Source organism: Mobula hypostoma, chromosome 12 (assembly GCF_963921235.1).
Source record: "Mobula hypostoma chromosome 12, sMobHyp1.1, whole genome shotgun sequence".
In the NCBI taxonomy this organism is placed as follows: Eukaryota; Metazoa; Chordata; class Chondrichthyes; order Myliobatiformes; family Myliobatidae; genus Mobula; species Mobula hypostoma.
In genome coordinates, this window is record NC_086108.1 from 76,961,737 (window position 1) to 76,987,268 (window position 25,532).

The following is a 25,532-nucleotide window of genomic DNA, read 5'->3' on the forward strand; positions in this document are numbered from 1 at the left end:
TCCTTATTGCCATTGGGATGAAGGTAATCTTACAAATAGCTATTTGGCTATGGTAAAAGCATTTTACTTATAAGGAAAGTATATCTGACCATCGATGAGTTGGTAAATAATGATTCCAATAATATTGAAAATCTAGGAGAGTTGAATGTTTGGTGGTGTTGCCTGAAACTTAATTCAGACTTGGCAGCTTTGTATTGTTAGAATTATGTTTGGATAATTAAATATTGTTATTAATCAGCATCATTAGGTTTATGGTATATGATTCATTTATTTGTTCAAATAAAATGAGTTGAAAGATGTATCTATGAATAGCTTTCTAATTTTCATTCTGGTGAAGAGGGTGGGATAACAAGAGACTCTGTTATCTTGCAAGATTCTCTCTCACTGAGTCCCAAAGAGGTAGTTGAAATGTCAGGCTGGAGCTTATCTGCCATTAGGAACCTTATGTCTGGTAGCACTCTTCAAGTGCAAAACAGTTTTACTATTATTGACTACAGAGGTTCTATTCATTGATCTTAAAAAGAATAAAATCAAGAATTGAACACTTCCCCTTAATGCAGATTGAATATGGCAATGAAATCTGTCTCAATAATATTTGGGTTGTTTTGGTGTCTATTACATATCAGTGTCTCCTAAGACTGCTCTGGGAAATCATAAGTGCAGTGAGTAAATCAGTCCCCTTCCACAGTCAAGCTTCACTCGACCTGCAATCTGTGATCATCAGTTTTTTTTTTAAATGCCTTTTTTTCGAAACCATATCTCCCTTTTAATTGTTCCATTTAAATCAGAAGAGTTGGGTGAGACTAAAATATATCCTGAGTGCTGTTTCTGATGAGGCCTTCCTTCTGGTGTTACACTAAACAAGAATCTTCAGGGAGATCATATTAGGGGAATTTTCAATGTTGAATTTAAATTTCAGATTTCACGGCAGGATAGTTACGGGCACAGTAGAAATCGGTGGCACTGGGGTGTAGCAACTTGTGTAATGGTTTATAGGGCCAGTGATTGGGGTCCAGTTCCTGCTGTTGTTTGTAAGGAGTTTTGTATATTCTCTCCATGACCACGTGGTTCTCTGGTTTCCTCCCGCATTCCAATGACGTAGGAATTAGTAAGGGTTAGTAAGTATGGGCATGCTACGTTGGTGCTGGAAGTAGGGTGCAAATGTGGGCTTCCTTCGGCATATCATCAGACTGTTGGTCATTGCTGCAAATGATACATTTCACTGTATGCTTTGATGTACATATGACAAATAAAGCTATTCTTTATCTTTGAATTAGAATCAGAATTGGGCTTATTACTCCTTCCATATGTTTTGAAATCTGTTGCGCTGTGGCAGCAGTATAGTCCAAGACATAAAAGTCACTCTAGGTTGCAGAATATAAATAATAGCACAAGGGAGGAATAGTGGGTGAGGTAGTGTTCATGGGTTAATAGACATTTCAAAAATCTGATGGTGGAGAGGAAGAAAAATGTTATCTGGGACTTCAGACTCCTCTATTTCCTACTCAATGGTAGTAATGAAAAGATGCCATATCTGGATGGTGAGAGTACTTCATGATGGATGCTGCCTTCCTTAGGCTCTGTCTTTTGGAAATGTGCATGATGGAGGGGTGACTTGTGCCCTTGATGGAGCTTGCTGAGTCTACAACCCTCTCTAGCCTCTTTTGTTCATTGGAGCCACTTTGGAGCCTTCATACCAGGCAGTAATGCAACCAGTTAGGATGCTCTCCATAGTACATCTGAAGAAATTTGCTGAAGTCTTTGGAGATATACCAGATCTCCTCCAGCTCCTGATGAAGTGCTGTTACTAACATGCTTCCTTCATGATTGCATCAGTGTTTTGGGCCCAGCTTTGATCTTCTGAGATGTTGACATACAGGAACTTGAAGCTGCTCACCCTTTTCACTGCTGATTCCTCAATGAAGACTGGTGTTTGCCCCCCAACTATCACTAATTTCTTTGTTTAAAAAAAAATATATACTTTGAAAGTATTCAAAACGTTTTGTTTTTAGTTTTTTTCTTCTCAATAATCCTGTCATCATTAATTCAAAGCTGATCCAAGATCATAGTAACTTTTTGTTTTGGAAATGTGATTTCAGGTTTTCACTCTGTAGAATACAATGTAAGAATTGTATTTCTCTAGAGCCTGGAGTACTATGAATTCAGTGGAGTTAAAACAGTAGGTCTTGTGTGATTGAGCTGGGTTTTTCTATTCAGCAGAGCCTTTCAAGAGGACATTATCAATTAGACCAGAGATCTTCCATTCAGTATTTAGTCAGAGACAGCTGAATAATCTGCATATAGCCATAGATGGCTTTCTCACTTCCTCCACCCCTCCTTTTACTCTTGATATCACTTGTACCTAAAAATTAATGTAGCATCACTCAATTTGCAGTTAAGGAGAACAAAGAATTACAGTAAAATAGGCAGTGTTCTGCGGTGTTAAATTTCTAATTATGTGCAGGACAGTTTTTAAAGAACAGAGCAAGGGAAGATAAAATTTATAAATTTGTACAATGGGCACTGGGGATTAAATGGATAATTTTGGAATGAGCCTGTCAAGTGAAACCGTTTCAAGAAATAATCTGGTTTTCTTACTGTGACACATTTAATCTGCTCTCTGATTACTATTTAAATTAAGACCCTAATTGCCATGATAGATTATTTCCTTCATAAATTGAAAGGAAATTTTCAGACAGGCAAGAGCAGACACATTGAGATTTTTAAAAAATGACAGCACTTTTGTTTTAGTGATCCTTTTGTCAAACCTTAATCTAAAGAAGGTGTATGAATTTTACAAGGAGTGAGCAATATATATATTCTAGTAGAAGGCTTCCATCAAAGGCAGTCAAAGTATAAGTATTACTTCATTTATGAAAGGTTACATTTGTACAAAATGTTTTGTTGAGCTAAAAAAAATTGAAACCATTCAGTACAGTGCATTGATAAGGGAAGGTAAGTGATTCATTGTTATACCAAAAAATTAGATCTGTAAGTCAAAAACTCATGTACCTACCAAAGAATCAGTGGCATTATAGTGTCAATTTGTAAATAAAATGTTCTGAAATCAAGGATGAGTGTTTGTCTGGAGTCAGGCCTCAATTATTCATAAAATCAGTATAGTTCACAACAGATCCCTTATACACGTTTTTACTCCTAATTTTTAAAACATTTTGAATGTAAATGTTTCAATGGCCAAGTTTTTTAAAATTTATGTATTCATTAACCACAGAATTTTCAAACAGTTGGAAAAAGGTTTCTGTCATACAGATACTCCCATTGAAATTTAAAGTTCAAACTTGGTGTAAGCAACGAACACAGTGTCAACTAGGTTCTTCCATCTGGAGTCTGAACTGCACTTTTATCCTAACAAAACTGATGTGTTATGTCAAGGAAAGCTCAATCATTTGAAGCAACCAGAATTACCCAAAGCTCCAGCTTTTCTATAGCTTTCCTATTAATGCATGTGAGCTTTCTATTTGACTTATAGTTATGAAGTAAAGGTTCAGATGCCACAACTTAACTATCCCTGGACATCCAATTCTTTTTAAAGTTTATAATTTTGTATTACCCAGGTGATAAAATATTTTGTATTTGTTTCAAGTTTTTTAACTGGATTTTTAAAATGAAAGCGTTGCCTTTGTTTTCTTGCTGAGAGTTAACACATACGTCACAAAGTGGTATATATCAGTAAAGTCATCATTCTAATACAGTAGAGTATGATAAACAGAAAATATTCATCAAATAATTGGTTCAGTGACATTTATTAGGTGACTAACAATCTGATCATCCCAAAATAATAGTACTATAAGAAGTTTGCATCTACATGAGAAAGAAGGTGAAGCCTTGATTTTTAAAGCTGAACTGAAAGATGGTATCTCTGACATTGCACTGCTCAGTAAATAAACATTTGCAGGAGAACATGAACCCAAAACTTTGACTTCCTGATGGGGATGCTGCTATTGATCATTCATTGATGATATTTGAATTTATGAGCTACAACCTCTTGCTACCTGAGTAAAGCCAGTTCAATAATCCCTTAAATAAAAACTAGCTTTTCAGTTTTCCCCAGAGGGAAACACCAGGAAACCCAAACCTATTAATTATTTTCCAAAATAATTAGTTTTATGTCCATATCATGTGACCACTGTTTCATCTTGTAGACTATATTGAAGATTTATTTGAAGAATGGTGACATCGAGTGTCCTTTGACAGAATGATTAGCCTTTTAAGAAATGTAAAGCTTTGTGAAGGTTTTTGTAAGATTGGTCTTTGAGAGAACATGACTATTTTGTGATTGTACTTCAATCATTTCATGTTTTATTCAGATTGTGCATTGTTTAAGTTCCTCCATTATCACTTTGTCCAATATGAACTCGGGTCATGAAAACATCAGCTAATTTAGTGTCTTTGTTGGGCTTAATTGCTAAGCATAGCCTTCTGAAACTACCTTTCGAAGACACAGAGATGTTCCATGTATTGCTATAACGGCATGGGAGTAGAACTTTGGGAGAAAGTTTCTCTTGAAACAATATATGAAGTTTCTCTAATATATAAGGATTCAGTAAAATAATTTTGATAAATGAATGAGATAATATGTATTATACAGCTGTGAAACTAATCTAAGTTAATTAAATTTTATGTAATTGTGATAATATTTCATGTTAGTTTTTTTCCTGCACTATTTATTTTGAACCATTCTTCTTCTTCATGTGCCTTGCACGTTACACACTTGGGCGATCATGGCTCTCCACATCGAACGATCCCTCGCAGCGTCAATGATACCTTGCACACTTAGATCTGTTAGTTTTTTCACAGTGTCCTTATATTTTCTTCTTTGCTTTCCTCTTGCACATTTCCCAGGCATACAGCCTTGTAATGTAAGGCATTCTATTTCTCCCTTTCTGATGACATGGCCCAGGAATTTAAGTTTCCTTTCATTTAATATTCTCATTAATGATCTTTTTGTATGGGCACATTGGAGTACTGTCATTAGTTACCCTATCTCTATGTGATATTTTCAGCATTCTTCTAAGAAACCACATTTCTGTTGCTTCTAAGTTTCTTTGGCGTTCTGGTGTTACAGTCCATGTTTTGGAAGCATACAGCAAGATTGACCAGATGTAACATTTTAGTAGCCTAAGCCTTGTTGTCATAGAAATGTGTCTGTTGGTAAAAATGGGTTTCATTTTTTGGAAGTTGGTTTTGGAAATGGCAGTTCTTCTTTTTATTTCTACTTTACTTCTAGCATGTTGTGATATAAAGCTACCAAGTTAATTAAAGCTGGTCTTTTGTTCAATCTCTTGGTTACCGATATACAATTGGCAGTTGGGGGTATCCTGCTGTTTTGATATTACCATACATTTGTTTTTTTTTACAGTTGATCATTAGACCAAAATCTGTACTTGTTTGTACTACTTTGTCTAGGAGGATTTGTAGGTCTTCTGCAGCACTTGCTATTAGGTGGTATTGCTTGCATATCTTATATTGTTGATGTTAACACCTCCAATTTTTATCCCATCTAGGTATTCTATTTCTCTGAGAATCATTTCACTGTAGATACTAAATAATTCCGGTGAGGCAACGCATCCTTGTCTAACTCCTCTTTGAATTTTAGTCCAACTGCTTATATTATCATCAATTTTTACCGCCGCCGTTTGATTCCAATATAAATTTTGAAGCAGTTGTTGGTCCCTTCCGGCAATGTTTAGTTTAGCGAGAATTTGAAATAATTTTTCATGTTGCACTTTGTCAAATGCTTTAGTGAAATCAATAAAACATAAAAAGACATCATTTTGATATTCAGTTGCCCTTCCTGAAAGCATTCGTAGTATGAATATTATGTTCCTAGTTCCTCTATCCTCAATAAACCCATATTGCAGTTTAGAAATTTCTGGCGTTAACTTGTTTTTGATTCGACTCAGAACAATTCTCAGCAAAATCTTTATTATGTGACTCATAAGACTGATTGTTCTATAATTTTCACAGTCAATAGTTCCAGGAATTTTTGGCAGAGTTATAAATACTGATTTCAAGCGATCGTCAGGCAATACACCAGACTCATATATGCTATTAAACAGTTCAAAAAGAATATCTGTGCCCAGATCTTCTAGGGCTTGTATCATTTCCACTGAAGTTTCATCAGGTCCAGTGGCTTTACCATGTTTCATGCTTTTCATTGCTTTAGTTATTTCTTCTTTGGTAGTAGGTGGGCCAGAATTAGGGTGTTTAATATCTGGGGGTTCCCCTCTATTATCTTCAAAAAGCTGCTCTATATACTGAATCCACCTCTCACATACTTTATCTGGATCTGTTAGCATGGATCCATCTGCTGATCTTATGCATCCTGTAGAGGAGGTTTTCTTAATTCCAGTAATTTCCTTAATTTTCTTGTGCATTTCTTTGCTGTTGTTAATATGGCCTCTACTTCATTGCATTTTTGAGTCAGCCACTCTTCCTTTGCAATATTTCACAATTGTCTGATCTGTCTGTCTAGCTCTCTGTATTGCACTTCATTATTCTTCACTAACCTTCTTTGTTCCATCAGATCTAGAATTTCTTTGGTTATCCACCCCTTGTTGGTGTGTTGAATTTCTTGTACTGGGATTATCTCCTCTGCTGATTGCTGTATAGCATATTTAAATCTGTCCCAAATAGGTGCTGATTCATTTTTGTTGAGGTGTTCTTCTACAGCTGTTTTGAATTGTTGCTTAAGTATGCTATCATTTTTAAGTTCTCCCAACATATATTTCTTTCTCTTTTTTCCACATTTGTTTCTTCAATTTTGTTTTGATGGTAGCTATTACTGGATGGTGATCTGAACCACATTCTGTTCCTGGGTAGGCTTTAGAATTTGTGATATTATTTCTAAGGTGTTCATCGATGATAATGAAGTCGATTTGATTCCTTGTTCTATCTCCAGGGCTAATCCAAGTACACAATCTACGTGGATGGTTTTTATACCAAGTACTGGTGATCACTTGGTTGTTTCTGACACACCAATCAGTAAACCTTTCTCCATTTTCATTTTTCTCCCCTAATCCAAAAGGTGCTATTTGCTGAACCCTTTTTTTCTTAAACCCTTTCCTGTCCAACTTTGGAGTTAAAATCTCCCATGACTAGTTTTATATCTTGAGATTTACATTGCTCATAAGCACTGTTGAGATCTTCATAAAACTGGTTGATATCCTCTTCATCCGCATCATTTGTTGGCGCATAGGCTTGGATTATGCTAATGTTAAAAGGGGTCGCCCTTAATTTAACTAAAAGCAGCCGGTCAGATATCGCCCAAAATACCATAAGACATTTTGATACTTGTTTGTTTAAAATAATTCCAACTCCATACATATGCTCTTGACCTCCAGAATGCATTATCAGAGAACTATTCTTTGTGAATTTGCCACTGTCGGTCCATCTAATTTCTGACAGGCCTAAGATATCAACTTCCAACCTTTTCATTTCATTTAATGTGTTGTCCAACTTTCCTTTCTGGTAAAGTATACGGATGTTCCATGTTGCTATCCTTAGCCTTTCCCTATTGCTTACAGTCTCTGGATGACAGTCTGGAGTCACCTACAGCACATGACTATCCCTACCAAGCGAGGAGTTGTTCTATTGATTAGAGTCAAACCCATTCACGCTGTTGTCTGGTTTCCTTCTTCTGTTTCTTTCCATGATTCACTAGGCAGAAATTCCAACAGTGGTTTGCCGTTGCCTTCTGTTGCCGCAGTGCTCATCTATCTAGAGTATTTGACCTCTACTGGTGTTCCCAATTGGAAATCCTACACTAGACGTTGCCCAACCTTTGCTGTTGTTGTACAAAGACAATCCTCCACCAAAGCTTGGAATCCATCTCCCTGCTGCTGAAGACTTCTGTGATTTTAGGTGACACCACCATCATTGGTCTGGTTATTTTTCTGGTGCCAAACACTTGCCATAGACAGAGCTTCTTCAGCAAGACAGGGTGCACCAGGACCCAAGTCCTATGTGAAACCAGAGTTGTCTTGGGTGGGAGAAGCTATATAATCGCTATTGGCACTTCCTGATATTTAGTCAGGACCAACCACCCCATACACCCCTTTGAACCATTATTCACCTGCAAATGATGACAAGAAAGGGAAATTCTACATAAATTGAACCTTACCAATGTGCATACACACTGTTTAAAAAAATATTTTGGGGTCTAGACACGAGAGTCTAATGCCATATTGTCCCCACAATTTGTTAGGCCAGGCAGCAATATATTACTAACTGTACAATGTAATTGTGTTTCTCTGTTCAACTGCTCTTGGTCCCTTGATTTAGAAGACAGGAAATTGTGCTGTTATGGGGATGCTGACAATTTGCTGCCATTAAAATTTTGTTCTAGTATGTTTCTTTTGATCTTTTTGTTAAATACTAATGAAAGTCAAATTTCCTTTTTTTAATCTTTGCTGAACTGTTGATTGGATTGACTTGGCTCAGAATATTTGACATTTTCAACTCCTGTATATCCATGATGTCTAAAATCTTAAAAAAGAAGATAAGACATGATTTTGTTTGCATTTCACCATACTCTCCAGATGCTTCAAAGTTCTTCTGCAAATGCAGATTTCTTTTTTTTTGAAATGCAATTCTCATTACTTTACCATTCTAATATATGAGCAGCAAGCTTAAGTGAATTACAAAATAAATGATGTTGTTTTATAAAGAATTGTTTTCCAGAAATCTGAAGTATCGGTATTCTGTTTTTTTTGAACCACCTCTTGGAATCTTCTGCATGCAAGTCAATTGGCAGTTATGTTAAATCTCTCATCCAAAGGCTAGCACCCTAAAGGTTCATACTTGGAGCCAAAGTGTACAATGACTTCAGTAGCCTTTAGCCTAGTGGCTAAAGAAGTCTGTATTTTTGGTGAGGAAAGGCAATAGAGCTGGCTTTGATTTCTTTTTAACTTCTCAGCAGGTGCTGAGCTAGACTTTTATATTTTATTGACCTTTTCCATGAACAATATGAAATGAAAACCTTTTGGGGGAAAAACTCACTTGAGCCAAGGAACCTGAATAAAACATTGTATATGTCAGCTAAAATTCAGTTGCCACATTAGGAGTCTTGCTGCTGTGTAGAGGATTACACAGTATATTTGTCCTTTAGCCAACATTATCATTGCTGAAACATTACCCTCAACATTACCGTTACCTTCAGATAGCAGATCTGTGCATGGTACATTGTTGGAGATTTATTAGAAACATTTGGTACACGGGCGGTACAGTTCACTGTGAGGATGTACTGTACTGAAGACTTTTGGTGGGTTATACATTAACCACTTCCTTAAGTACTGGCCAACCAACAGGTTACAGGCTGTACCGTGTTAGAACCGCTGACATAGGGCAATATATGAACCCATTTCTGTAATGTTAAATCCCAAAGTCCCATGTACCTTCATGCATTTGTTCCAATAAAGAGCAGAACTAGTTTCCTCACTTTTTTTCCATTTCTAGTAATTGTTCCTTATTATTGGGTACTTTTGATGCTGTTTATTATATTACTGTGGAGGTTTGGTTACCATATTGAGAGCTTTCGTGTATTTTCTGATTTATGGACAAAATTGACTTATGGACATTTGTAAATAGGGAACATGAGCATTACCCAGGGATAGTTTGTAGTTGGGTTTGCTGAAGTTTATTTGTCCTCTTCCAAAGATAATTCTAACCTAATGAAGCAGAGCTAATATCAAAGCCTAACAGATCAGTTTTGTAAGCGTATTGTTTACAAATCAGCCCCTGTAAAGTTTTATGCATATTTGAATTATATTTGGGTTTTGAAAATATATTTCCTGAAAGAACATTGATAGTAAACCCTTGTTTGTTTCTTGTCTTTTAGCACGGATAGGGAAAAACAAGAGGAAGAAGGCCTCAGAGGATGGCCAGGTATGTCCACTATGCAATGAGACGCTTTCTGGATCTATGGAGGACATGAGTAGACATGTGGAAGCCTGCCTGGACAAGGTAGTTGATGGGCATGTTGAAACATCAACAAGTCTTTTTTTTTTCTTTGAACCATATCAGAAGGCTCGTTTATAACATTTGTAGATGTTTTATTAGCCTATGAATATATTTCTATTCTTGTAGTTCCTTCACAGTGCTCCCAGTATCACCCCTCTTCCCATTAGTAATATCCCCAGTAAATGGCACCGAATCTCTTTGCTGCTTTGGAACCGAAGACCGTACTTGCACCACTGCTGCACCTCGCCTTTCCAGCTAACATCTTGACTCCCTCAAATTCAGCATGCCTGTTCCACATCCTTCCGTCTTTATTTGTTACTTAAACTCTTGCTGCCATCACAGAAGTTCTTTGCTTCCTTCCTTCATCATTTGTCACCAAGTAATGAAAACATATAATATGGTTAAATTCCAGCTCTTACCGTCCTCTCAAAAAATTGCTATCTAGTTCATCTTCCAAGTATCCATCCTCCAAGGTTTCTAATCTTCCGAGTGCTTATGAGCCATTTGTAAACCAGAGCCCTCTGCTTTACTGGCCTTGAAAAATGCATTGTTTAAATTACCCCAGATCCTCCCATTATCATCTTCTATGCCCTCAAAGGATAATACTGCATCTTAAGTTAGCACTGTTGTTTTCACATACCTATCTTTCTGCTTGTAAGTTCTGGAGCAGTCCTCATCTCCCCACCTTGCATGACCTTACTTTCTTTTTACTTCTTTCCCAATTCAATATTAGAACAAAGCATTGGCTGTTTGATGCCACCCAACCCCTTGATTTCACCCCACCTTCCACCTATTCCCCTTTCGTGCTGCTACCTACCTGCTGTAACACAATCAACACACATGAAATCTGGAGAAACATCGATGCCACCTGACCTGCTGAGTACCTCCAGCATTTTGTGTGTGTTGCTTGGATATCCAGCATCTGCAGATTTTTTCTTATTTGCTGCAACACTGTTTTTTCTAATTTCTTCGTGTATATCCTGGGCTTCAATATAAGGTAAGAATTAAAACTTAACACAAGCTAAAAAGATGTAATAATCAACTTCGTTATTGCAGTTTCTAAAAAAATATGCATATAATTTGAAGAAGAGAAGAATAGTGTTTTCATACTATTATGTGATACCAATGATTTAATTTATCTGATAACTAGAAAAAAAAAGTGACCTGATATGCCAGAGTATATCTTTGTAGCTGTTGTGAACTAATGTTATCAACTGGTGGTATAAATTATTTCCATATTTAAGTATTCATCACCCTAAAAGTACTGGATTGTGTCTAATGTCAATTTCTGTTTGGCAGTTCAAATATCTGCAAAAAAGTAATATTGTGCGCCAGCATATTACAAAATCTTAATTGGTACTCCTATTGAGACAGAGTTGTCTTTAATATGGGTAGCTATTAACTTTTATTTGAACTTGCTCATTACTTAATTGACTTTAATTGGACTTAAAGAAACAAACATGCATTTCATCTGATAAATACAATATTGTTTTCATGTGGCATAGTATTCCATTATATAAGAACAACATTTGATTTGGTTTTAAACAGTGCAGTAGAGGGCTGAAGATGGAACAATTAGAAAGGAGGATATATGACTCTTACAACTTCTGCTAATGGAAATTCCCATTTGTACCAGTTAATCTATGGCCAGACAAATATCATGATGCTGACTTAAAGTGGGGTCAGAGCAGAGCATATGGATCTTGGGTAGTAGACTGGTAGTCCAAGGATGTGGAGGCTTATCTTAATGCTGGACTCTCTCCTGGAGTCTGGATTGGATTCATTGTCTGAATTGTGCATTGCATTGGGAGTCCCTTGACAGCACATGTAGTCTGTTCATTGAGAAGTAGTTCTGGCTGTGGTTATTCTGATTGCAGTGAGGAGTAGGGATGGAAATATCAAAGGGTAACATAAGAAAAAGTAAAGGAGTAGGGGCTCTTATGGCTGCAGTACTGTATTACTGTGTTAAGGAACTGGAGCTGAAGCTAGATGATCTACGGATCTTTCGGGAAGCTGAGGAGTTAATAAACAGGAGCTAAAGGGAGGCAGTCACACCAAACTTGCAAGGGTCATAGAACTGGGTGACTATCAGGAGAGGGAAAGGGAATAGGCAGAAAATGTATTGTGACCATTCTCCTCAATAACAAGCATACCACTTTGGAATCTGTTGGTGGGAAGACCTACTGGGAGAAAGCTGCAGCGACTGGGTCTCTGGTACTGAACTTGGCTTTGTGGCTCAGTAGGGAAGGGCGGAAAAGGGCAGGAGTGATAGAGAATTCGAAGATTTAAGAGAAACAGGAGCTTCTGTGGACATGAAAGACTCCGGGATGAAATGTTGTTTTCCAGGCGTCAGGATCAGAGACACAGCTCAGGCTTCACAAGTCAAGTCAAGTCACTTTTTATTGTCATTTCAACCATAACTGCTGGTACAGAACATAGTAAAAATGAGGCAGTATTTTCCAGGACCATGGTGCTACATGAAACAATACAAAAACTACACTGAACTACGTAAGAAAAAAAAACTACACTAGACTACAGTCCTTTCCAGGACTGCATAAAGTTCACAAAACAGTGCAGGCACTACAATAAATAATAATAAATAATAAACAAGACAGTAGGCACAGTAGAGGGTATAGTAGGTTGGTGCCAGTCCAGGCTCTGGGTATTGAGGAGTCTGATGGCTTGGGGGAAGAAACTGTTACATAGTCTGGTAGTGAGAGCACGAATGCTTGGGTGCCTTTTTCCAGATGGCAGGAGGGAGAAGAGTTTATATGAGGGGTGCGTGGGGTCCTTCATAATGTTGTTTGCTTTGCGGATGCAGCATGTGGTGTAAATGTCTGTGATGGCGGGAAGAGAGACCCTGATGATCTTCTCAGCTGTCCTCACTATCCACTGCAGGGTCTTGTGATCTGAGATGGTGCAATTTCCGAACCAGGCAGTGATGCAGCTGCTCAGGATGCTCTCAATACAGCCTCTGTAGAATGTGGTGAGGATGGGGGGTGGGAGATGGACTTTTCTCAGCCTTCGCAGAAAGTAGAGACGCTGCTGGGCTTTCTTTGCTATGGAGCTGGTGTTGAGGGACCAGGTGAGATTCTCTGCCAGGTGAACACCAAGAAATTTGGTGCTCTTAATGATCTCTATGGAGGAGTCGTCGATGTTCAGCGGAGAGTGGTCGCTTAAGGGATTGGGGTTGGTGGACGGTAAGCATCCAGAAGTCATGATAGGTATTGGTAACAACGACATAACTAGGAAAAGGGATGTAGAAAGCTGAAAAACAGGACCTCAAGGATAGTGATCTCTGGATTACTACCAGCGAGCTAAGAATAGAATAATATGACAGATGAATGTGTGGCTGAAGAATTGGTGCAGAGCCAGGGTTTCAGGTGTATGGATCATTACGATCTCTTCCGGCGAAGGTAAAACCTGTACGAAAGGAACAGGTTATATTTGAATTCAAGAGGAACCAATATCCTTGTGGGCAGGGTTACGAGAGCTGTTAGGGTGCATTTAAACTAGTTCAGCAGGAGGATGGGAACCAGTGATAGATGATGGAGCAGTCGGTTAAAGGTAGAGACTGTGAGGAAGGCTAGGCAGTGGATAGGGTACAATTAGTTGAATGGTTTGAAATGTACTTAATGCACAAAATGTCAAGAACAAGGGTGATTGACATAGTGCGTAGATCAGTATGTGGACATTACAGAGACTTGGCTGACAGAAGGGCAGGAATAGCTGCTGGTTGTCCTGGGGTTTAGAAGTTTCAAAGAGGATAAGGAGTGAGGTAAAAGAAGTGGGGAAGTGGCATTGCTATCAAACATAGTATCACAGCTGTAGGAAGGGGAGACATTGTGGAGAGATTGTTTACTGAGTCATTGTGAGTGGAAGTCAGAAACAGCAAGGGAGCAATCATACTGCTTGGAGCATTCTATTAAAATTATTCGCTATATTTGTCGAATGAACATCAAAACATCGAAAAATACTCTGAAATTCATAATTTTGCACGAGCAACCAACACAGCATGAGGATTGTGCTGGGGGAAGCCCGCAAGTGTGGCAGACTTCTGCCTGCAATGTAGTATGCAACAACTCACTAACCATATGTCTTTTTGGAATATGGGAAAAAACCCGAGTACCTGGAGGAAACCCACACAGTCACAGGGAGAACGTACAAACTCCTTATAAACAGTGATGGGAATTGAACCCTGATTGGTGATTGCCTATTGAGCAGAGAACTGAGGAGCAGATCAGTAGACAGAGTTTGGAAATGTGAAAAAATAACAGGGTTGTTTTCATGGGTGACTTCAACTTCCTTGATATTGATTAGCACCTTCTTAGTGCTAGAGCATAAGTGGGATATGTTTAGGAAGTAAAAATTAGACAGGGATCTTGAGGTTTATAAGATTGCCAGGAAGGAACTTAAGAATAGATTTAGGAGAGCTAGAAGAGGGCATGAGAAGGTCTTAGCAATTAGGATTAAGGAAAACTCCAAGACATTCTACATGTACTTGAGGAACAGGAGGATGACAAGAGTGAGGTTAGGACTGACCAGGGATAAAAGAGAAACATGCTTTGGAGTCAGGAGAAGTAGGGAGGTCCTGTGAATGCTTCAGTATTCACAGAAGAGGGGGACTTTGACAAATGTGAGGTCACTGTAGAACAGGCTAATATGCATGAGCATATTGAAGTTAAGAAAGAGGATGCAACTATCGAAAAACGTTACGGCTGAGCAGAATATATACACAAGAGATTCTGCAGGTGCTGGAAAGCCACAAATGCTATAGGAACTCGACCGGTCAGGCAGAATCTATGGAAAGCAATAAACAGTCGATGTTGTAGGCCAAGACCCTTCATCAGGACTGGAAAGTAAGGGGTAAGAAGCCAGAATTAGAAGGTGGGGGAGGGGAAGCTAGAAGGTGATAGGTGAAGTCAGGTGGGGAGAGGGGAGGAGCAGTGAAGTGAGATTCTGAGAGGTTGATGGGTGGAAAAGGTAAAGGGTTGAAGAAGAAAGAATCTTCTTCACATCTAGCAGGCAATCTACTGGAGAGAATTCTTAGTGACAGAATTTATCAGCACTTGGAGAAGCATATTAGGGATTAGGGAGAGTCAGTATGGTTTTGTGAGAGGCAGGTCATACGTCATGAGCTGGATTGACTTTTTGAGGGGGTTACAAAACAAGTTGATGAAGGTAGAGCAGTGGATATGGTGTATGTGTGGACTTTAGTAAGGCATTCAACAAGGTTCCCCATGGTAGGTTCATTCAGAAAGTCGGGAGACGTGGGATTCAGGGAACCTTGACTGCACGAACTCAGACTACAGAAGACAGAGGGTGGTAGTAGATGGAATGCATTTTGCCTGGAGGTCAGTGACCAGTGGTGTTCTACAGGACTCTGTTCTAGGACCCCTTTTCTTTATGGTTTTTATAATAACTTGGATGAGGAAGTGGAAGGGTAGGTTACTATGTTTGTAGTTGATAAGAGGTTGGTTGGGGGTGATGTAGAAAGTTGTCATAGGTTATAACAGGACATTGATCGGACACAGAGCACAAGATCAAGTTTAATTATCATTCAACCTTGCTTTAATATAGCCAAACAAAACAGCGTTCCTCCAGGACCGAGATGAAAAACAAATTACCAACAGCACAAAGCACCAGCACAAATAGCACATACACTTACAGTGGCATGCAAAAGTTTGGGCACCCCGGTCAAAATTTCTGTTACTGTGAATAGTTAAGTGAGTAGAAGTTCAACTGATCTCCAAACGTCATAAAGTTAAGATGAAACATTCTTTTCAACATTTTAAGCAAGATTATTTTTGTTTTGTACAGTTTTAGAGTGAAAAAAAGGAAGGGAGCACCATGCAAAAGTTTGGGTACCCCAAGAGATTTGAGCTCTCAGATAACTTTTACCAACATCTCAGACCTTCATCAGCGTGTTAGGGCTATGGCTTGTTCACAGTCATCGTTAGGAAAGGCCAGGTTATGCAAATTTCAAAGCTTTATAAATACCCTGACTCCTCAAACCTTGTCCCAACAATCACCAGCCATGGGCTCCTCTAAACAGCTGCCTAGCACTCTGAAAATTAAAATAAATGATGCCCACAAAGCAGGAGAAGGCTATAGGAAGATAGCAAAGAGTTTTCAGGTAGCCATTTCCTCAGTTCGTAATGTACGCCCTATCCTCGTTATATGCGTCTTCAGACAATGCGGATTCACAGTTATGCGAGGAACCTATTTCTACCAACTTCTCATCATATGCATCCAAAACTCACAGTTATGTGAGGAGCTCTGCTTTCCCACCAATACAAGTCACGTGTGCACGCATCACAGTCTCACTACCGCCATTCTTGCATTGGTTTTGGCAGCGTATGGATGTGCGATCTTGTGCTCTTAAACTTTTGTGTTTTTACCTACGGTGCAGTGATTTTGTGCTTGAAATATTTAATTATGCCTCCTAAGCGTCTGATGTCAAGTCCTGGGCCATCAGCCAAGCGGCTGAGAACCGCTTTAACACTTGGAAAAAAGGTTGGAAATTATGAACAGGGCGGCATCAGGTGAAGGTAACGCAGCTCTGGGACTCTACCCTGTGCACTTGTGGGCTATGATAGCTGAGGTAGGCATCACACTGAAGCAGGTGTTTAATGTAGACGAGTCCTGGCTTTTTTGGAAGTGTATGCTGAAGCGCACTTACATAAGTAAGGATGAAAAAACTGCAACACATATTAAAGTTGCTGGTGAACGCAACAGGCCAGGCAGCATCTCTAGGGAGAGGTACAGTCAACGTTTCAGGCCGAGACCCTTCGTCAGGAGTAACTGAAGGAAGAGTAAGTAAGAGATTTGAAAGTGGGAGGGGGAGGGGGAGATCCAAAATGATAGGAGAAGACAGGAGGGGGAGGGATGGAACCAAGAGCTGGACAGTTGATTGGCAAAGGGGATATGAGAGGATCATGGGACAGGAGGCCTGGGGAGAAAGACAAGGGGTGGGCGGGGGGAACCCAGAGGATGGGCAAGGGGTATAGTCAGAGGGACAGAGGGAGAAAAAGGAGAGTGAGAGAAAGAATGTATGTATAAAAATAAATAACGGATGGGGTACGAGGGGGAGGTGGGGCATTAGCCGAAATTAGAGAAGTTGATGTTCATGCCATCAGGTTGGAGGCTACCCAGACGGAATATAAGGTGTTGTTCCTCCAACCTGAGTGTGGCTTCATCTTTACAGTGGAGGAGGCCGTGGATAGACATGTCAGAATGGGAATGGGATGTCCAGTCCCTATATACTTCCATCCCCCATCAGGAAGGTCTCAAAGCTCTCCGTTTCTTTTTGGATTCCAGACCTAATCAGTTCCCCTCTACTACCACTCTGTTCCGTCTAGTGGAATTAGTCCTTACTCTTAATAATTTCTCCTTTGGCTCCTCCCACTTCCTCCAAACTAAAGGTGTAGCTATGGGCACCCGTATGGGTCCAAGCTATACCTGCCTTTTTGTTGGCTTTGTGGAACAATCTATGTTCCGTACCTATTCTGGTATCTGACCCCACTTTTCCTTCGCTACATCGATGACTGTATTGGCGCTGCTTCCTGCACGCATGCTGAGCTCGTTGACTTTATTAACTTTGCCTCCAACTTTCACCCTGCCCTCAAGTTTACCTGCTCCATTTCCGACACCTCCCTCCCCTTTCTAGATCATGTCTACTATAAGCCGACTGACTCTCACAGCTATCTGGACTATTCCTCTTCTCACCCTGTCTCTTGCAAAAACGCCATCCCCTTCTCGCAATTCCTCCGTCTCCGCCGCATCTGCTCTCAGGATGAGGCTTTTCATTCCAGGACGAGGGAGATGTCCTCCTTTTTTAAAGAAAGGGGCTTCCCTTCCTCCACCATCAACTCTGCTCTCAAATGCATCTCCCCCATTTCACGCACACCTGCTCCCACTCCATCCTCCCGCCACCCCACTAGGAATAGGGTTCCCCTGGTCCTCACCTACCACCCCACCAGCCTCCGGGTCCAACATATTATTCTCCGTAACTTCCACCATCTCCAACGAGATCCAACCACGAAGCACATCTTTCCTGCCCCCCCCCCCCGCTTTCCGCAGGGATCGCTCCCTATGCGACTCCCTTGTCCGTTCGTCCCCCCCATCCCTCCCCACTGATCTCCCTCCTGGCACTTATCCTTGTAAGTGGAACAAGTGCTACACGTGCCCTTACACTTCGTCCCTTACCACCATTCAGGACCCCAGATAGTCCTTCCAGGTGAGGCGACACTTCACCTGTGAGTTGGCTGGGGTGATATACTGCGTCCGGTGCTCCCGATGTGGCCTTCTATGTATTGGCGAGACCCGACGCAGACTGGGAGACTGCTTTGCTGAACACCTACGCTCTGTCCGCCAGAGAAAGCAGGATCTCCCAGTGGCCACTCATTTTAATTCCACACCCCACTCCCATTCTGACATGTCTATCCACGGCCTCCTCTACTGTAAAGATGAAACCACACTCAGGTTGGAGGAACAACACCTTATATTCCGTCTGGGTAGCCTCCAACCTGATGGCATGAACATCGACTTCTCTAACTTACGCTAATGCCCCACCTCCCCCTTGTACCCCATCCGTTATTTATTTTTATACACACATTCTTTCTCTCACTCTCCTTTTTCTCCCTCTGTCCCTCTGACTATACCCCTTGCCCATCCTCTGGGTTCCCCCCGCCCACCCCTTGTCTTTCTCCCCAGGCCTCTTGTCCCATGATACTCTCATATCCCCTTTGCCAATCACCTGACCAGCTCTTGGCTCCATCCCTCCCCCTCCTGTCTTCTCCTATCATTTTGGATCTCCCTCTCCCCCTCCCCCTCCCACTTGAAATCTCTTACTAACTCTTCCTTCAGTTAGTCCTGACGAAGGGTCTCGGCCTGAAATGTCGACTGTACCTCTCCCTAGAGATGCTGCCTGGCCTGCTGCGTTCACCAGCAACTTTGATGTGTGTTGCTTGAGTTTCCAGCATCTGCAGAATTCCTGTTGTTTGCGTGAAAAAACTGCATCAGGTTTCAAGGCAGCAAAGGATAGATTGACTTTGCTTATGTGCTCCAATGCCGAAGGAGATTGTCAGATGAAGCCTCTCTTAGTTTAGCATTCACTAAACCCCCGTGCTCTTAAGGGTTTGAGTAAGAATATGCTTCCTGTCCACTGGGCAGCTAACAAGAAAGCATGGGTCACTGGTCAAATCTTTGAAGATTGGTCTGCTAATCATTTTGCTATTGATGCTGAACGCTACTGCCGGGAACAGAATCTTGCCTTTAAAGTTCTTCTGTTGCTTGACAATGCACCAGCCCATCCTAAACATTTGGACAGTATTCATCGTAACATAGCAGTGCGTTTCCTGCCGCCTAACACAACATCGCTGATTCAACCACTCGACCAAGGTGTGATATCCACATTCAAGGTGTATTACGGCAGACTGTCGCTCAGATGCTGCAAGCAACAGACGATTTTGAAAATCCCGGCAGTTTACCAACGGTGAGGGAATGGTGGAAGTTCTTCAACATCAGACATGCCATCAACAACATTGATGAACCCTGGAAAGAGGTCAGGTCTTCCACTTTGAAGCAACTGACCGAATTTTTTAAGGCTGCGGAACACTTGGCACAAATGGCGATGGATGTGGACCCAAGTTGAGAACGGAATCAGCATTTCAGTCATTCCCTGCAGTTAAGCCTTCTTCCCTACAAGCAAATTTATGCTGAAAAACAAAATGCTGCTAAGCAAGCAACCCTCACCACTTTCTTCAAACTGGTGTTATCTCCTGCTGCCGGTGAGAGTTTTGTGAACCTTCCTGCTGGCGAGAGTTTTGTGAGTCTTCCAAACCCCTTGCTGTCCTTGATGATCCTGACGACACACAACCATCCACCTCATCCATGTAAAGCTGCCCGACACCACAACAACCACTCATCTCCCAGAGTGAACACACCTGCCACTGTTGGTGAGTACTGTACACCCTAGTAAGTTAACTTTCTTATGATTTATTATGTTGAATATTACCTTAAATTGATGAAATATAATACGAATGTTGCCTTGTGGTACTGCTTTTGTGTCGTATTGGTATGAAAATGTGAATAAGTTACAGATAAAACATATTTAGGAAGCCCTCAAGAACGCAATCCTATTTTCTCCATTTAAATAATTATTCACATTATACGTCAACTTCGAGGAACGTATCCCATTCATATAACGAGGATAGGGTGTAATTAAGAAATGGCAGTTAACCGGAACGGTGGAGGTCAAGTTGAGGTCTTGAAGACCAAGAAAACTTTCCGAGAGAACTGCTCGTAGGATTGCTAGAAAGGCAAATCAAAACCCGTTTGACTGCAAAAGACTTTCAGGAAGATTTAGCAGACTCCGGAGTGGTGGTGCATTGTTCTACTGTGCAGCGACACCTGTACAAACATGACCTTCATGGAAGAGTCATCAGAAGAAAACCTTTCCTGTGTCCTCACCACAAAATTCAGCGTCAGAAGTTTGCAAAGGAACATCTAAACAAGCCTGATGCACTTTGGAAACAAGTCCTGTGGACTGATGAAGTTAAAATAGAACTTATTGGCTGCAATGAGCAAAGGTATGTTTGGAGAAAAAAGGGTGCAGAATTTCATGAAAAGAACACCTCTCCAGCTGTTAAGCACGGGGGTGGATCGATCATGCTTTGGGCTTGTGTTGCAGACTGTGGCACGGGGAACATTTCACTGGTAGAGGGAAGAATGAATTCAATTAAATACCTGCAAATTCTGGAAGCAAACATCACACCGTCTATAAAAAAGCTGAAGATGAAAAGAGGATGGCTTCTACAACAGGATAATGATCCTAAACACACCTCAGAATCCACAGTGGGCTACCTCAAGAGGCGCAAGCTGAAGGTTTTGCCATGGCCCTCATAGTCACCCGACTTAAACCTCATCGAAAACCTGTGGATAGACCTCAAAAGAGCAGTGCGTGCAAGACGGCCCAAGAATCTCACAGAACTAGAAGCCTTTTGCAAGGAAGAATTGGCGAAAATCCCCCAAACAGAAATTGAAAGACTCTTAGTTGGCTACAGAAAGTGTTTTCAAGCTGTGATACTTGCCAAAGGGGTTGTTACTAAGTACTGACCATGCAGGGTGCCCAAACTTTTGCTTCGGGCCCTTTTCCTTTTTTATTTTGAAACTGTAAAAGATGGAAATAAAAAAAGTAATCTTGCTTAAAATATTAAAGAAATGTGTTATCTTTAACTTTATGCCTTTTGGAAATCAGGTCATCTTTTACTCGCTTAGCTATTCACAGTTAACAGAAATTTGGACTAGGAGTGTCCAAACTTTTGCATGCCACTGTATGTTTTCAGAAAAACATACAGTCACAAAGAACAAAGAAAATAATGTAGCACAAGAAATTCGGCTGATTCCGGAAATCCAAAGCAGTACACACAAAGGCTGGAGGAGATGAGAGGGAACTCAGCAGGCCAGGCCGCATCTATGGAAAAGAGTAAACGATTGACTTTTCGGGCCAAGACCCTTCATCAGGACTGGAAAAAAAGATGAGAAGTTAGATCAGAAAGGTGGGTGGAGAGGAGGAAGAAGTACAAGGGAGGTAGGTGATAGGTGATACTGGGAGAAGGAGAGGGGTGAAGTAAAGGGCTGGGAAGCTGATATGTGAAAGAAATAAAGGGCTGGAGAAGGGGGAATCTGATAGAAGAGGGTGGAAGACCATGGACAGAAAGGGAAAAGGGAGGAGCACCTAAGGGAGATGATGAGATAAGATGAGAGAGGGCTATGGGAATGGTGAAGGTGGGGATGGGTAACTACCAGAAATTCAAGAAATTGACGTTCATGCCATTAGGTTGGAGGCCACCCAGATGAAATATAAGGTGTTGTTCCTCCAAGCTGAGTGTGGCCTCATCGCAACAGTAAAAGAGGCCATGGACTGACATGTCAAAATAGGAAGTAGAGTTGAAGAGGGTGGCCACCAGGAGATCCAGCTTTTTCTGCTGGATGGAGTGTAGATGCTCAGCGAAATGGTCTCCCAATCTATGTCAGGCCTCACTGATATACAGGAAGCCACATTGGATACACCAGATACAGTAGGTGACCCCAACAGACTCATATGTGAAGTGTTGCCTCACCTGGAATGACTGTTTTGGGTCCTGAATGGTAGTGAGGGAGGTGGTGTCGGGCCGGGTATGGCACTTGTTCAGCTTGCAAGGATAAGTACCAGGAGGAAGACTGCTGGAGGAAAAACAGCAGGTCAGGCACCAGCAAAAAATATTCTTCTACCTAGTGAACACTGGATGGTCCAGCCCACAGGGGTCCTCCCACATGACCTCGGTATCTCTAGTTCCTGGTCGACTGCACAGGTAACCCCGTAGCATTGATCTAGATCTCGCCACAACTGAGGCAACGCGGCTGCCCCAGCAGTGAACCAGTGAACTGGATTTGAAGTATTCGACATTACCAATGCCCAGCAGGGTTTTGTGATCACAATAAAAACGGTCGAGACAATCACTCGCACTGCGCACCATGTAACAATACACGACAAGTCCAGGCGACAACACGGCAACGGTACACAATAAGTCCAACTCTGTCACTATTGAGCAACTCATTGATGGGATAGTCCTGTAATAGTGGATGTTCTTAGTATCTAGCAGTGACTTGCGATCATACAAGACGAACAAATACACCTTTGATTGAATCTGGAGTGCCCACTGCGTCCAAGTGAACCGCTGTTTTCCCAACCCCTTTCTTCCTGGAGCTGAATTGAAAGGTAGATGGAGTTCAGTCCAGAAAAGTATGAAGTGATCCTTTGCAAGTTTGAACTTGAGGGCACAGTACAAAGTTAATGGCAGGAACCTTAGCAGTGTGGAACAACTGAGGGATCTTGAGATCCACATCCAGAGATCACTCAAAGTTATTACACAGGTTGATAGGGTTGCTAACAACTTATATGGTGTTCTAGCCTTCTTGCAGAGAAATCTGAATGGTTGCGTTAAATACCCTGCTGCAACTAGATATTGCCCTATATCTCCCTGTATGTTTATTTAAATATATTGTTAGACAGACACATTTCTGACTTATAAACTGATCAGGTTACAAACAGTTCTCTGGAAAGGAACCCTGTCATTAAGATGGGGACAATTTGTTTACTATTTGGCCTTGTCCTTTTTGACTGTGAAGGTTGTGGGATGGGTGGATAGACTGGATGAATAACTGCAGTGCAATTTGCAGATATTACACTCTGAAGCCACAGTACATTGTGGTTAATATTTAGGGTGTTGCATGGGTTACTAGTCAAACTGGCTACTTTGTCCTGGGTAGTGTTTAGCTTTATGGTCTGGAATATAGTTATTACCTGTTAGGATCCATTAGTAACTTTAGTAGTGTTGCTGAATCAGATGAGTGTCCCATCAGATTTCTGACTTGTGCCTGGTAAATAGTGAAAATGCTATTGACTGTCAGGCTGTGAGTTACTCACCATAGAATACCCAGTCTCTGAGCTGATCTTTCAGCCTCTGTTTTCCTATGGCTTGTTCATTTTCCTGTCAGTCTGTGGGAGCTTAGTAGTGATAATGCCATTAAATGCCAGGCTCTGTTGGTTAGATTCTCTTGTTGGAAGTGATCATCGCATGGTATTTATGTGCATTACTATTACTGACTATAACTTGCCACTTATTAGCCCATGTCTGAATGTTAGGCTGACCTTGATTTGTGCAAGCTTGGACTACTTCATTTTCTGAGGAGCTGAATGTCATGCAATCATCAGCAAACATTTCTTCCTCTGACCTTATGATAGAGTAAGAATCATTGATGAAGGCTCTTACAAACTTTTTAATACATGGGCAAAGGACATGTATTCAGTGTTGGTTTAAGGACTCTAATGAATAGCAGCTGAGCTGATATTTTCCTTATTTCTATTTCCTGCGGTTAACGTACTGCAGACTTCACCTTTATCTCTCAGAATAAAAACTGCTGTAAAGTAATCATTGCCTATTACTGCCACTCACTGAGAGTTCCTTCTAATCTGTCCTGTAAATCATTTGTCAAGACCTCTAGTTTCTGTAGAATATGAGATTGCACTGCTGGTCTTGTAGTCGTAGTAAGTAAAAACACAGATTTTAAATTCTGCTGCAAATTATCACACAAGTAGTATGTTAAGTGGGATTTTGTTTGAAGCAATAAGTTGTTATCTGGAAGAGGATTCAGGAATGATTTTTAAAAGTTACATGGATAAATACTTCAACTCCAGTTTTAAGGGAAAAATCTATTGGAAGTGGATTTAATAGTGAAACAGCTATTTCAAAGAACCAAACTGGCCTCATGGACCAAGTGACTTCTTCCAAAGCTGTAAATGTCTTTGATCTTACTTCTAGGTCTAAAATTATTATACTTATTGAAATTAATGCTCTCATCCATAATTTTATTAACTAAAGGTTGTTTTGAAGATTGCCTGAATTTTCTCTTTGTGATTAGTAATTATAGATGTTCATTCCTTATCACATTATCTGTTTGGATAAATTTTGTTCCACTGTATCGTAGTTATCAAATGAAACTTACATGCTAAATATTTGAAAACAGTCAAAATTTAAGTAAAATAATTATGGAGAGGGCAAATAGATGCTTTGTTTTTAATATACAAAGTTCTTTGCTTCTCTTCTGCACAACTTAGGCTAGGCATACCTTGATTGCTGTGTCCCTTTCAGTTCCTCCTAATAATTTGCATTGATAAATTTAGAAGCTGCTATATGGACCCTATTACATTCTTGCATAAGACATCAACATATTGAAAGATATATAGTCAAAAAATTTTGACAAATCATCTTGTTAACTTTTGTACAATATGATCTATAATTTGAATTCAGTAGAGTTTTTTGAAGAGGTGACAAATAGAATTGATGAGGACAGGGTGGTAGATGTGGTTCATGTGGAATTTAGCAAGGCTTTTGAATTGGTCCACATGGTAGGCTAGTCTGGAAAGTGGGATCCAGAGTGAACTAGCCAATTGGATACAAAATTGCCTCAGTGGAAGTAGTCAGTGGCTGATAGTGGAGAGTTATTGAAAATGAAGGTCTGTGACCAATGCTGGGTGGTGTAGTGAACAGGGAAGAAGGTTATCTAAAATTACAACCTGAATTAAATGTACTGGGAAAGTGGAACAAGGAATTTTGTTGTAACATGTAACAAGGAATTGGCCATGCGCCACACATATTGCATTTTGGCAACTTAAATTAGGGCAGGACTTGGGAGGGCCTGGACAATGTTGTAAAATAGAATACACAGGGGTAAACACCTGGTAACACCCATAGATGGGGTGCTAAAGAAAGTGTTTGGTATGCTTTCCTTCAGTTTTATTATCACTGACATATTGTATGTCATGAACTTTGTTTTGTGTATTGCGTACAGGAGTTAGGACATCATGTTACACTTAAACAAGTCATTGGTGAGATCACATTTGGAGCATTGTGCACAGTTCTTGTCACCCATCCAGGAAGGATGTTATTTAGCTGGAGAAGGTACAGAAAAGATTCACAAGGATGGCAATGGTACTAGAGTGCTTG

General features: G+C 40.5%; 1 protein-coding gene and 1 long non-coding RNA gene across 4 annotated transcripts in view; one reads left to right on the plus strand and one right to left on the minus strand.

Moving 5' to 3' along the window:
- rnf220a (ring finger protein 220a) overlaps window positions 1–25,532 on the plus strand; it is a 487,974-nt gene that overhangs the window by 370,807 nt on the left and 91,635 nt on the right. For 2 of the 3 annotated variants that reach the window (XM_063064436.1, XM_063064438.1), the window contains one exon: window positions 9,860–9,984. In XM_063064436.1, the coding sequence (XP_062920506.1) occupies window positions 9,860–9,984 (125 nt within the window). The remainder of the gene's footprint in view (window positions 1–9,859; window positions 9,985–25,532) is intronic. The other variant, XM_063064437.1, reaches the window with a different exon arrangement.
- LOC134354933 (uncharacterized) overlaps window positions 1–25,532 on the minus strand; it is a 65,321-nt gene that overhangs the window by 33,309 nt on the left and 6,480 nt on the right. The window lies entirely within an intron of this gene.